At 44.1% G+C, this 14259-nt stretch overlaps 1 protein-coding gene across 2 annotated transcripts in view; it reads right to left on the bottom strand.

Annotated features, from left to right (window-relative positions):
- LOC119402798 (uncharacterized) overlaps nt 1-4651 on the bottom strand; it is a 37375-nt gene extending 32724 nt beyond the window's left edge. Inside the window, exon 1 of one of the 2 annotated variants that reach the window (XM_037669866.1) lies at nt 4529-4651. In XM_037669866.1, the coding sequence (XP_037525794.1) occupies nt 4529-4535 (7 nt within the window). In that variant the 5' untranslated portion in view covers nt 4536-4651. The remainder of the gene's footprint in view (nt 1-4528) is intronic. The other variant, XM_037669867.1, reaches the window with a different exon arrangement.
- Nucleotides 4652-14259: the final 9608 nt, after the last annotated feature.

The raw sequence follows: 14259 nt of genomic DNA, 5'->3' as shown, positions 1-14259 counted from the left end.
TCATGAACATTATGCCAGAACAGCGCAGTAAACTCCTTTAAAACTATTGCATACAGTTTTTATCCCCTAACTATAGCGATATGTCGATTTACTTTGTAACTCCAAGTTTGGAAAGGCTTGCTCATCAAGACACATGAAATTTTTATGTGTAAAAGCTGCGTTTTCTTCCAGATAATTGCATATTTGAAATCGCCACATAAGTAAACCTAAACTCAGCAAGTTTCATCAATATCGACCAAGAAGAAAAATAAACGCATTATTTGTTGCAGAGTGTCTCATTGAGTACCACGAAGAGGTCACACTGCCTCTTGCCAGGGGAGTCATGTACACCACTGTCCTTAAGGACAACGGAGTCAAAGGAACGCTCCAGTGGGGGTCAGCGTTACCATGGCAAAGGGGTCACCCTGACTACCTAGAGGTACTAGCGGGAAATAAAAGGTAGTCACGTAGACTCCTGCGTTGGGAGTAACGTAGACTCTCTGCTTGTGAAGAAGGGAGTCGTTGGTCTGAAGAACGAAGGGAGTCGTTTGACACCCCAAATTGTGAAGAAGGGAGTCGTTGGTCTGAAGAACGAAGGGAGTCGTTTGACACCCCAAAAGGTCATCATATGTGTAGCGAGGCGATTACCACCCAAAGGTAGTCAGTACAGACACCCTTTTTTTTAAGAGTGTAGGCTAGATTCGCTTATCCCATGCCCAATGAAATATAAAAAATGGGCTGCATGGAGACCGACAGTGAAAATGAATCGTGTGTGTGTGTGGAGAATAAGATAGTTCAGTTATCATGCAGCTGTCGTTGCCAGCACAAGTCTCACTCCGTGTTTTGAGTACCGTGAGCCTGAAGAAATACCACACTAGCAGCTGCGTAAGCTCCTGCAACCGCCAGCCTACACATCCTTTTTGTCAAAATAAGTGGAAAACTACCGGAACTTGGATGGAAATGAAGAACAAAAGAAAATGCAAGTACCTGTTCCTGTTTTAGTCATACATAGCTGCACTGTAAAAATATCGCGCTCTGCCGCGTGTCGCACTTTGTCCCGGCTTGCATATGGTACTCGCCTGGTTCATCTTGTTAAAGAGGTGTGGTATATATTCGCTCATGATGCTGTTCATCGTGCAGCTATACCGTTATCAATAACGGACGCCTGTGAATTATTGGGTGTGTCCACCAGGGCGTATCAGTGGTTACGGTGCTTGGCTGTCACCCCAAGGTCGCGAGTTCAGTGCCGGCTGCGGTGGCCGCATTGTGATGAAGGCGAAATGGCGGATGCCCGTCTACTGTGCGACATCAGTGCACGTTAAAGCTCATCAGATGGTCGAAACTTCCCGAGGCCTCCACTACTGCGTCCCTCATTATCATATCGTCGTTTTTGGACGTAAAACCCCAGATACTATTATTATTAATTATCGATGGTTGAATTACCGAGCTTCTACTGTAGAGTTATTTGGTGTATGTGGATGTAATATGCGAAATGAAAACTACGCGGGAGTTAATGCATGCAGCGAGAATGTTCAGTGCCTAACTAGCAGATAGAATATTATAAATATAAATTACTAATTACAATAAATGCGAATGACTCGGATATATTCACAGTGAATAGGGTACCTCAGCAATATTTATTCATATTCGCACACCGATGTTATGATTACTGACCAGTGTCAATCAGACATTCACCATTTAGAAGCTTACGATTGAAAGTGGTCGCTATAGGAGGATATTCATTATATACATTGCTAGCATTACAATGTATGCAATTATAGTACTTGATTACAGTTACACTTCATTAGCAGTGTTAATTATAGCTCATTAGTATCAAATACTATTCTCGGCCAAAACGTTCACAAGTGATCGGTGAATGGTGTCCATGAGAATTCGATTATAGCAACTGTACTAACATTTAAAGATATTTAATGATAGCACACTAGTAACAAAGAAATCATTGGAACGTGTTGTGGTAATGCATCAAATGAAAGCATATACAGTCATACTTATTGCAATGAGAGCCTTAGTTGCTCGCGCGCAATTGAGAGTTCTTTACTTTTCATTTGTAGTGATAATTCTTATAAGAATGATAGAGCAGAATTCGCAGTGACTAAGAATTACTCAGTTACTTTAGGAATGACTGAAGAGGATTGAGTTTTACGAAGTCTAAAATAGCATCATTGAGAACCATGTGACGTGAAGTGTTCGTCGTTCTTTTAAACGTTCCTCTTGATCCTATGTCAGTACTAGTAGTCATTTTAACCCGTTGGTTTTATGGCGTGATGGAAAACTATCTCTGGTTGTTTCTCAGGAGCTGCAGCAGCTCAGAATGGAAATGGATGAAATAGAAGAAACAAACGTGGCGCGACATTTTCTGTGAAGCTATTGAAGCGACTATGTTAATGAATGATGAACTTAAGTTCAATATTTATTTTATTAGCAACTTCAGTGGCGCCACCGCTTCTGTTACCGATGACTAGCAGCAAAACAACAGTGTCGTCGGTGTGGAACCTTCGTGCGCCACGATTTCTCGTGCTATTTATAACGTCATCTTACGGGTGGAACATGAAATTCAAGAGTGACAGGGGAGGTTCTAGAGACGATTTAGGCAGATTTCTGAACTTACGTCACAGAAACCACCTACTGCTTGTACTATGAGTAAACATTTCTTTACGCTCATAAAATTAGTTTGCAGCGAGCTGAGGCCGACAGTCAAGAACACATTTCTGTGAACACAGTTTCGGGAAACACAAAAAAAGAATCAGTATATTCACTTATATTGCGATTCAGAAATACTGCGAAAACAAACGAGTGTTGCCTGTATAGCGTGTCGTGTCCATAAAAAATTAATTATCTAGGGCGTATTTTATTATGATCTTGAGAAACGAAATGACCATGTTTCAAACCAATCTTCCCTAATAAAAGGCTTCAACCAAGAATGCCATTGAATATTAATAGGTTTTTAAACGAATTTGAGTCTGCACTTCTACCGCTAGTGAACTCCACAATACGAAATCGGCGGCTGCGAATATAACACGGCTTGGCTCCTTCACCCAATCACGCGAAATTATGGATTGGTAAACTGACGCCTACAAAACGTCAAGCCAGAATACGCGTATTTTAAGACCCGCGACGAATATCATAATTTAAATTCGTAATATTTGATTAGCATTAGCTGGTACAATACAAGAAACAGTTTCGCCGATTAGGCAAACCAATGAATAAGACAGCAAAAAGTTAGAATGTTATGCGATGTAAGGCCAGCAGCTAATCCTTTGGATCCGACCTCGCGTAACTCAACAAATGGCTGATTTAAGGGAATACGACTGCTACAGGGATCGAAATGGTTTTCGTGCTGTCAGTCCTCTAAACGCGAAGTTTTGAGAACACCGCAAGTTTACGAGCTGTCTCGTGATGCCTGTCAAGTTTGCGCTCTCGAGTGCGTGTGTATGAGCAAAGTTCGCAGTTTCTGCTCGATCGACGCAGCCGTCTCCTCCTTCTCCGATGCTGCTTTGCCTGTCGAAAGACGGTCGGGGCGTCTGCTATCTGCTTGAGGGGTCATCGACTGTAGGCCTTCGCATGTGGGGCGATGTTATCGCATGCACCCTTCGTGCGCCGGAGATGGCCGGCTCGTTTCGTCTCCACTTCAGCCGCGTTCGTCCCAAGCGTTTGTATGTTTGTATTCGCGCATAGAACATACGATGCGCAGGGTGATGTTATCGATTTACATGGTACATGACGATCATGGGTACGGCGACGGCAAAACCTGCCGAGAGTAATCATATAATTTCTATCGCAATAAAACTGCAGCGACTGAAGTTGTTCTTCTGAGTTGCAGTTGTTCTTCTCAACTTTAATATAAACCAGGGGCTGCCAAACCTTGTATGATCGGACGCATAACATTTAAGACGTCGGGTGTAAGAGGAAGGGCAAGACGCCATTTTCAGATTCTGCCTTCTTGAAGCAGAACCGAGCCACTTTGCAACAGAAGTGCTGATTCACAGTTGAACATCCGACCGATCGTCGCATGCCATGCGGTTATCAATAGGCGATTCCCTGTTCCCTCTCAATAATGAAAGCCTATATTGTTGCCTTGTTTTTGTGTTCGCTGCACTGTGTGAGCGGGCCCGCGAATATTAAAGCTTAAAAGTCCGTACGCCACGTGATGTGCAAAACCGTGAAATAAAAGAGACGTCCGAAATTGCTGGATATACATGTTTAAGAGGGACATTCACTTATTACCTCTCACTTATTTCTTGAAGCTATTGAAGTTGTTGCGCTATTAGATTATGAAAAGCTCACAGCTATAATCGAAGGATAGGCGATAAAACCTAATTTCAAAAACTGTTTTATAATCAGAAATCGTTCTTGTCCTGCGTAGCGTATCTGTACACTTTCGCTTTCAGCTCTGATATATATTACGTAATGTGGCACGGAACCATTCTATATTTACCAGTAAATTATTATGCAAGCTTCAAGATATTGTGGCTACACTTGCAGCAACGGAAGCATTTCTTTCATTGCCATAAAAGATTACAGTACGTACCGCACATCCGTGGTATTGGGGTTACTCTGATTAGCACGTCGTAGATGCACACTTAGTCGTACGACTGTCTTTGATGGAGCGGTGTATTGTGCTGCCAGCTTTACCACGTGCTGCTGGTTGTGTTACTATAGGTTGCTTTTGTTTCAAACGTGCCATGCGCACATATGCTGCAACAGTGGGACAATCGGTAACGTTTCATGGTCGTTTATACAATGTGTTGTGACTCCATTTGCGGCCACAGCTTGCATAATTCACCCGCTGCAAGCATGGATGACGTACTACGTCATCCATGCTTGTATTTGTATTGTAAATGTATTTCTTCGAAATGAAGTTCATTTCGAAGAAATACATTTTCCGACACGGCACTACACTGAGAGATAAGGTGTAGGCCACATGCTGACACTGCCTGTCTAGTTAACCTCTGACCTTATTAGAGTGGGCTACTATGTGCACAGTTTGAAAACGTAATGGGGTGCAATGTAAAGAAAGTGATAAGGGGAAAAAGAACACCACAGAAACACCGCTAACTTTTACATATTCTGGTTCTAACACGCCACCTGCTTCACAGATACACGCTCATCCCAGATGTGCGCATCAAGGCTGAATATGTGATGGGACACTGTCGGAATATGGAATATAGGTATTCACAATCACTTTGGACAGAGATATCGAAGGATCACTAATAAAAAATTCAGGAACCCTTGCCCTATCGGGAAAATGTTGGCGAGCAAAGCTTGGCGTGTGCCTGTCTTACGTTCTACTTTTCTGTGTTTCTTTCTTCCAGCACATTTCGCATTGCTTGCTCCCGTTTCCTCCCCTAATGCCGGGAATGGGAGCGTCATCCACGTGCTTATCAGCGCAACACTTCATTTGCAACAGGCAACAATGTCAGTCATGCGTCCATATCCAGGCAATCAATGAACTCTGGCACCGTGGAATGATAATTTCACCCCTCGACAACATCGATACAAGATAAGATTGCTGTATCAGAAACGGCTAGTCGCCAACAAGCCCAGGATATATAGAGCATAGGTGATTGCAAAACGGCGAATACAAAAACGCCAGGCCTGTGCTGAAACCGCAGTACAGTCACAGCGAAAGCTGGAAGAGTGGCATTTCTAGAGCCCGTTGTAAGCTCCCTTGGGGCTACTAATACAAGTACACTAGCAAGGTACCCACTACGCCGTAAATCAAAATTTTTGTGAAGTTGGGAAGCACCTACTAAGCCATTGTTCGTCATTCTACGGAGAAGGCGGACACCAGCTACACGTCTGTAAGGCATTATAGGGACTTTGTTGACGCGACGACTGATGACGATAAAGAATTATGGCTCAGCCCTTTGTATTGGGTTGTAAGCATTAAACGACCCACCAGTTATGCAATTTGCATTGGGTGACGCCCGGTTGCTATTTCCCTCTCCCGCCATGCTGTATAACATACGTTGACGTGGGAGATAGAGAGGGGGGGTGTCGGAGAACTTTACTGAGACTCCGAGGAAATGGATCATGCGCTTATGGGCTTCCTTGGCAACCAATACAAGTGCACTTGCGAGGACCCCACTACGCTATAAATCGTTGTAGTTTTTGAGAAGTAGGAAAGCAGGCACTAGGCCATTTTTCGTCATTCTACGGAGGGCCGTGGTACCTGCTAAACACATGTGAGGCATTATGCGCACTTTGTTGATACTGTGCCTGATGACGATGAAGAATTATGGCGGAGCTCTTTGTAATGGGTTGGAAGCAATCAACAACCTACTCGTTGTACAATTCGCATTGTGTGACGCCTGGTTACAGAATTCGCGTTGTGCGACGCTTGGTGCTTATTTTACTCTTCTACCACGCTATATTCCATATGCTAATGTGGTTCCTTCCCGACATGAAGCCTGTATAGGACCTTTTTGCAAAGCAGTGTTAAGCACCGGCATGGCTCAGAGGTTGAATACTGGGCTCCCACGCAGAGGGCCCAGGTTCGAACCTCGTTCCATCCTGGAATTTTTTTTCTTATTTCGTTTTTTTTTTCTTATTTCGAGCGATAGTGGTTGCGGACACCGGCGGTGGCGGTGGCAGCGGACAACTACAGCGCCAAACGGCCGCTTTAATGATCTCATAACAGCTTTCGCTGTAAAAGGCATGTGGCTAATGCACCTTCGAGGGCCGCACTTCTTTGCGCTCACGGGCACCGCGTTGTTTTTTTCAGTCACACCTACAACTCCAACGACACTTGAAAGGCAATACAAGATTTGCTTGAAAAAGAACATCTATCTTTTTAGGCCATAGGTTCTAGGAGCGTGTCAAAGGAATCTGTCATATCACCAAGTCTACGATTTGTAAACAGTTCAGTCTCCTGATTTCTAGACTATATTGCGCAAGAAACGACACGCCGTTTCAGCGCCTTGCAACGACGACAATCTGCGAGACCGGCCGTTGTAGGCATTGGTGCAGAAGGGCACAACGCTACTCCGGGGCAAGCACAAAGTAGGCTGTTACGTTCGCATCGCCTTCACATTCACTTGATACGATTTCCTGTCTGTGGATTCATCAACCGTGATGTGAGGGAAGGAACCTCGGCGTGAGTGACTTTGGCTGGCTATACTCTCCTAATTTCGTTACGGCAATTATAGTTCCGAAGGAGCGGAAAACGGGCAAAGAAGGGAGCGAAGAGAAGGTCTCTGTTCATTGTGGGGTTCATTTTGAATAAATCCCTAGTGGCGAGAGAGCGCTTGTCATTGTTCCATTCTTCGTCAGTTATCTGTTCTGCTTGTTGAACATGAACAACCAACTAACACAACCTGAAACGTTACTCTACAAAGATACTGAACTAAAATCTGAAATTTTTACAGAACTGCTGATGAATTCTCAGGGTGCGATTACATCCAAGAAGTCGTCACTCAGCGAACTTTTCAGCTATTGGCCTTATTTTTGACGTTTTTGTGAGCGTGCGGCAAGCCATTCGGCCGAGGTGAGTTGAAAGGCATAACGTCAAGACACCCTCGTCGGACAGTCGGCCGGCGCGCGGCAGCCTTTCGAAGCGCGTGCCGTCGCTTAGCTGCACAGTATGCCTTCGTGTTGTGGTCGCTCTACCAGCGATGAATTCACCTTTCATGATGCGGACCAATTCAACTTAACTGCTTAAGGTTACGAGACTACTGCACCAAGCGACGAAGACGCGCAGGAGGCCGCGGACGTGCCGGTCAGGCAGTTCGGGCCAGCAACAAGGTCCAACGTGCAGCAGCAGCAGCAGCAGCAGCAATAGATAATGTTACAAAGGAAGTCAAATTTGTGGTTTAATCAGCGTCATTGAGGCAGAGAGGTAGTTATTACGGCTGAATCGAGGCATCGTAGTTGGTCGGCTAGTGTTTACCTATGCGGTCGGCGTTCGAGCGCAGCGCAGTTCGTTTTTGCCTGAAGAGGCACCGCACCTGAAGAGGCACCGGAATTTCACAGCCGTTCCACGGCTCTGCTCATTTCAGGAGTACAATTTGGGAAAATGCAAATTCCTCCATGTCAAAGTTTAATGCCCCAGAGGGCTGTTACGGCCTCTCTGATTGGTTTCAAATGGCACTATTACAAATTTTTTGACAATATGGCGGAATTCGACAGTCCCCAGTGCGAGTTGTTCAGTCCTTTTCTGTATTTTTATTTATTTACTTTATTCGGGGTTGCTGTTTGGCTGACATGGTTGTGATAATTCTAGATATTTATATTGTTTCCTTTCCAATAAAATGTCAGTTGAGAGTAAGCGCTAGTCCTGTTTGCTTCTTCTCTATCCGTCGTTTCCCGTGCGCGCTGCATTTTACGCATGATGAATGAATGTTCATTCTTAGTGAAATACATGATTATGGCGTCTCTCGTAACTGGACACGAAAGACGCCAGTAGCGTATTTCAGAATATGGTGTATTTCGTAAATGAACACGAAAGCCGCCGTAGTTGAGGACTGCGGATATTTCGACCACGTGGTGTTTATAACGCGAGCCTAATGTAGGACAAATTGAACTCTTTCTGATACATTAATCTGCACTCTTAAATTTATTGTCGGAAGCCCCGTCGGACACAGCGATGTTATTGTGTGGACAAATATGCGCTGTATTTATGTTGAGGACTCGAAAGAAAGCAGAGAGACAGGGTGAAAACATGACCGTTCCCTCGTAAAAGAGCATTGAAATAAATGAGACCTTTTTATGTGTTTAAGGGTGTTCCTGGACGAACTGATGTTGTCTGCAATCTTGGTCTTCAACGTTATTGAATTTCGGTTGGTTATCTATGTTTCCGTTTTGTCCCTGCACTAAAGACCATTTACATTCCGAAAGTACCACCGTCCTTTGATCGACGCCGCTTCCTTCGCTCTAGCGCCTTCGAATGGGGGACTACAATAATATGAGATAACGCGCGGCTTTCACCTCATTATATTTTATTTTTTTCCGTCTAGGTGCCTTGCTGAAAGTTCCGTTCTGCACTCACTATGCATGCGACGCGCCTGTCTACAGCCGCGCAGGGTGCAACGCTAGCGTTTCACCCAGAGTTTTAGTGGACCTTTTTGAAAGCTTCGCGTGGCGTTTCCAAGGGGATGCCGCAGCCTCAAGCAAAAAATAAGAATAAAAAATTGAGACACGCACGAGAGGAGGCGGTGGAGCTGAGAGCAGATGGCCGCATTCAGAAAATGTTTGATCATGTTGAGTCATCAAGTCGTTATGTTAAGTTTGAGCCTGAATGAATTTGGCTGGACCAACATTTTGCCAATTTGAGTGCAACCCATCGCGGCTGAGCAAGATATTCATGAATGAAATTACGCTTGTCCGTGGAAGCTGTATGATGGAAATTTTCAGTGATTCAGCTGCAATATCATTTTCGCAAGTTTGAGTAAGTCCCACCGAGCTGGATATTGGTGCTTTTGAGTACAAATGATCCTAACTATGTAGAATTTGGGTTAGTCTGAATACGAATTAACTCAACGCAAATATACTTCTGAGCGAAACTGAGGCTGCTTCAATTATTTTGACGGTATACGTCTGCACCAAAATTTATTGACGGTCATTCTGAGTAGAACTGTACTAGGCGGGGGCACCATAATTACAGCGATACATTTCTCCACCATCTGCAAACAAGAAAAGTAAAAGAGAGTTAATCACTGTGAGCAACAAAGGGATGCAGATTGAATAATAACGACAGAAAAAAGAGACACGGTGCTGGGAACTCGTATGGGATGGGGGAAATGAAATGTGCGACGCCAATCAGCGCTACACTCACACTTATTTCAAAAGTAAACGGAAGCGATCTGAAGAATAAACTTGAAAGACAGCATGATGTGACGACAAGAAGAGTTTGGTTTTTACGTGATCAAAGGATGTAGGGTGTAAAAAAAAAGAACTTGGCCAACACCTGAGCTTCGCCTTCAAGAGTAGAATGCAATAGCGAATCGGGCCCCGTGCACATCGCTTTCAACTGTGCCGCGAGGTAAAGAACGTCTGTGCTAGAACTTTGGCCGTTTCAAACAATGCTAGGGTGCCTACTGGATGTACAGTCGCGAAGTTCCCACTACGCCATAATTCTTTTTTTTTGTACATTGGCGAAGTACCAACTACGCGTCCCTAAGGTACCAGGCGTACTTGCAGAGCTGCACAGTATCTAATGGTGGGCAGCATTAAACCACTGCCTCGTTGCGCAGTTCGCATTTTTTCTCGCCTGGTGCGATTCTAAAATTCTGCCACACAATATTACATGCGCTAAGCAGACTCCTCCAACTAAATGAGATCCTTATAGCGTTTTCCTAAGAGGCATTTTGAAGAACTGGCGTGGCTCCTTGGTAGAACACCTGTTAACCACGCAGAAGGCCCGAGTTCGATTTCACCTGGACTGAACGTTTTTATTTATTTATTTATTTATTTATTTATTTATTTATTTATTTATTTATTTATTTATTTATTTATTTATTTATTTATTTATTTATTTATTTATTTATTTACATCTATCGCGAATTTACGCTCACAACCAACGGCACCGCCACCTACACCGACGCCGGAAATGGAGCGAAACGAGCTCTTCAACGCCATCGCGTTAAAAACCCCGCAAATCGTCTTTCGTCTTTCCTCAAGGGATGCTTGAGTGTAGAGTTGAGTTCTATTGAAATGCCGCATGATTGTGGCATTTCGGGAAACGTTGTTGCTGGGTGGCAGCGGCACCGCGTGTTTCGTCGTCTTTCTAGAGGGCATAAGAGCATAGGCGTGCGCAGAGGGGGGCGCGAAGTCTCCCCCATACATTGACTTCATAGGGAGGGGGGGGCGCCGCGGTGAACCTTCCCTTCCTCCCCCCCCCCATCCCCCCGCTCGCTTAAGGGCCACCGCAAACGTGCGTTTGGCGTTAAATTCCCACAATGTGGGAAATTTCTTGAGGTGCACAATCGTCATTGTGGGCTTTCATGTAGGGCTTTTAACAGCGGACGTGCTTAATACCCGTGTCACACGGGCGCTAAAAAGTCTTTTAAGCAAGAATACTTTTTTGTCCAAAAAGAGTTCCCCGCGCTGTCACACGAGAGAGAGCGATCTCTTTTTCAGAAGCGGTCTTTTCTGGAAACAGCGTTCGACGAACTCTTTCACGGTGGTAAAAGAGTAGCCTCGAAACCAGTGGGCGCCAGCATTTATGAAGTAGTGAAAAAAATCGGCAACTCTTTATTTCGGTGTTTGGGCTCACCATAAAAATAAATTTCATTGTCGTAAGCCGCGTAAGAAAACCATTTAAACTTCATTTTTTGCGTACTCTCGTAAACAGGGCGATCGGGTTGGGGTTATGGCCGCCCGCATACACGCGAGCATGGACGCGAGTGAGCGCGGAAAGGCGAACGCCGGTGTGCAATCAGCCCCAAAAAAAAAGAAGCCCCGGGTACAGTGGGCTGAGAGGGACACCTGGACATTATTAATTAGGCCATGGGAGGATATCCTGCACGCGTCTCGCCGCGTCTGCCTCGATTTCCAGAGAGAGATGGTACGCTAAAAGCACGTGGCTACAAGACTTGCAATTGTCACTTTTTCCTCCGTACGATCATCCATGGCGAGGCCGACAAGAGCGCTAACAAGGAAAACAGACGCCCACTGTTGCCAGAACAATATATAAAGGCTGCCAGTTGTGTAAACGCTTCTTAAGATACTAAATCGCAAACCGCTTTTTTTTTCAACTGGAGTTGTTAAATTCATGTCAAGAAACGTGCCATACAATAAATTTGGTCATCTTCTATCGATATACATAATTTTCTTTTCGCTGGTTCTGTTTTGAAAGCGAGCGCCACTCTTTCGGCAGCGCATTCAAAAGGAACCTCTAAAAAGATATCGCCGGTGCCGTGTGACTGCGAGGGAACGCGTCTTCATAAAAAGTACTTCAACATAGTAAAGTACCGCTTACGTAAAAGACTCCTTGCGCGCCCGTAGGACACGGGCACAAGCTTTTCGTTGCCCCAGGTAGTGCGAACAGAATTTATCCTCATAAATCCGCACGAGCTCGTTTCGTCCACTTCTTCATCGTTTGCTTCGGTCCCACAACACGTCCGTCGATTTGTCCACCGTGGATTGCAACAGCTATGATAGGCTAGCCTGCTACTTCACTCAAGATAACGTAACATCACCTAACAGCTATTCAGGGGACTAAAACCAAGTAACATAACGCAACAATTAGTCACGCGAGCAAATGCCATGTAATATCATGCAACAACTAGTGACGATACGAAAAATCACGTAATATGCAGCGACATTTGTCACGTTACTAGAACCACGTAACATCTAGTCACCTGGCTAAAATCACGTAACATAGCGTAAACACTAGACAAGTCACTAAACACCACGTAAAAACTAGTCACGTGGCTAAAATCGCGTAAAATTCCTGAAATTGGATGTGTTCCAATTGGGTCGGCTTGCAGCATTGCATCATTTAACAACTAGCCACGGCAATAAAATCACGCAACGTCACGTAACAGCTGCTCGCGTGACTAAAATCACGTAACATCACGCGGCAGCTAGTCACGTCACTAGAAATCATGTGACATCACGTAAAATCTAGTCACCTGACTAAGCCCACGTATCAGCATTTCGCGTGACTAAACATCACGTCAAATTACGTAATAACTATACAGACGACTGCAAAACACCGTAATATCAGGTAACTAGACACGTGACTAAAATAACCTAACACCATGTATATAACTACTCACGTGACATAAATGACGTTAACATCGCGTGGCATCCAGTCACGTGACAGAAATCACTTAACAATAGGTAATATCTCGTCACGTGACTGAAATCGCGTAACATCACGTAACAAATAGTCATGTGACATGTTGCCGCCAAAACCACGTAAAACGTGCCTAGTGGGTGGTACCGACCGAAATTGGAGAAGAAAAGAGTAGCCAAGCCTAGTCATACTTAGTACTACTAGCAAAAACATAGAAGAAGTTAGGTCGAATGGTAGCTCCGCTGTCGGCTGCAGCGTTGCGCCACTAGCAGAAGCAGTGGACACTTTTTTATTCCGACGAAGTACTGAATTTTTTTAAACACACAGCATGCATAGTGAGTGTTTCTTTTTACTTTTGTTTTGTGCGGCTTATGCAGCACATTCAGATCGCACAGACAGGTTCGTGTTTTGCTAACGTGTTTTGCGCTGTAGGTGAGATGGTCGAGGTGAAAACGTGGAGCTCCAATTTGGAAATCCAGCAACGTCATGAAAACTAAGCCATTCATTTCAAACGACAGATGGACATAAATGTGGTTGGACAAACAATTTTTTATCTGGCTGGTCACCCTAATGCTTACGCGCTTAGTAAAAACGATCACCACTTGTAATAAATCAAAAAGGCAACTTTGTATTTTATGGTACTGTTTCCCACACGTGATCCACACAGTACTAAATCCTTACACTTCAATGCTAAAATTTATCACCACTAAAGTCACATAAAATATGGCTCAAATCTTAACATCGTCAATAGCAATCGTGTAATCGTGTTACATTCTTCTGCGTAGACGTGTTTCTTTATGACTGATCCTTTGTGTCGGCAGCTTGTATGGAACAAGAAATATAATTGGTATATGGTTGCTGAACATTTGGGCTTTTAAAACACAGTTTGTCCCAAATGGCATTTGCCTATTGTATATATTTGAACATCGTGACAGCTAAACATGGCATAGCTATAGCGCTGGTTCTATGCAATAAATAACAAGAGGTTGATTGTAGAACACGTGTAAATAGTTGTAGTATGAGACTAGATGAAGCTGTAAGGAATGGTTTAGGAATTATTAATTCATGTTTATAAACAGAAATATTATAAGTATTTAAGAACTCTGAAGGAATCCGAAGTGTGCTACTTCGGTGCGTATTGGTATTGTTAATCACTGTTATAAATAAATGCGGCGTCGAAAATGTGGAGTTTAAGCTGAAGAATACGCACATGTGCATCTATCACAGCATATTCGAACATACCACATCTTGCCGGTAGACAATGAATCCGATGCTGTATATTGCTCCATCCAGGAACTGCGCAGTGAGGGAAAGACATTAAAATTACACACGTAAGTGTGTCTTCTCAAAATGTTGTATAATGGAAGATGAAACAGCTGCTGCTGTAGCTATAGTGATATCTGTGATCGCAGACACACACTGGTAAACAACGCCTTACGTTTCTCCGTTTCCGGTTGCCTCCGTTCCATTTGTAGCTTACTTTTATGTATTAGTAAGTTACGTTCTAATAACTTGCAACA

The sequence above is a fragment of the Rhipicephalus sanguineus genome, chromosome 8 (genome assembly GCF_013339695.2).
Source record: "Rhipicephalus sanguineus isolate Rsan-2018 chromosome 8, BIME_Rsan_1.4, whole genome shotgun sequence".
NCBI classification, from domain to species: domain Eukaryota; kingdom Metazoa; phylum Arthropoda; class Arachnida; order Ixodida; family Ixodidae; genus Rhipicephalus; species Rhipicephalus sanguineus.
Note: the sequence above shows the minus strand (reverse complement) of the source record. Positions and strands in the feature narration are given on the sequence as shown.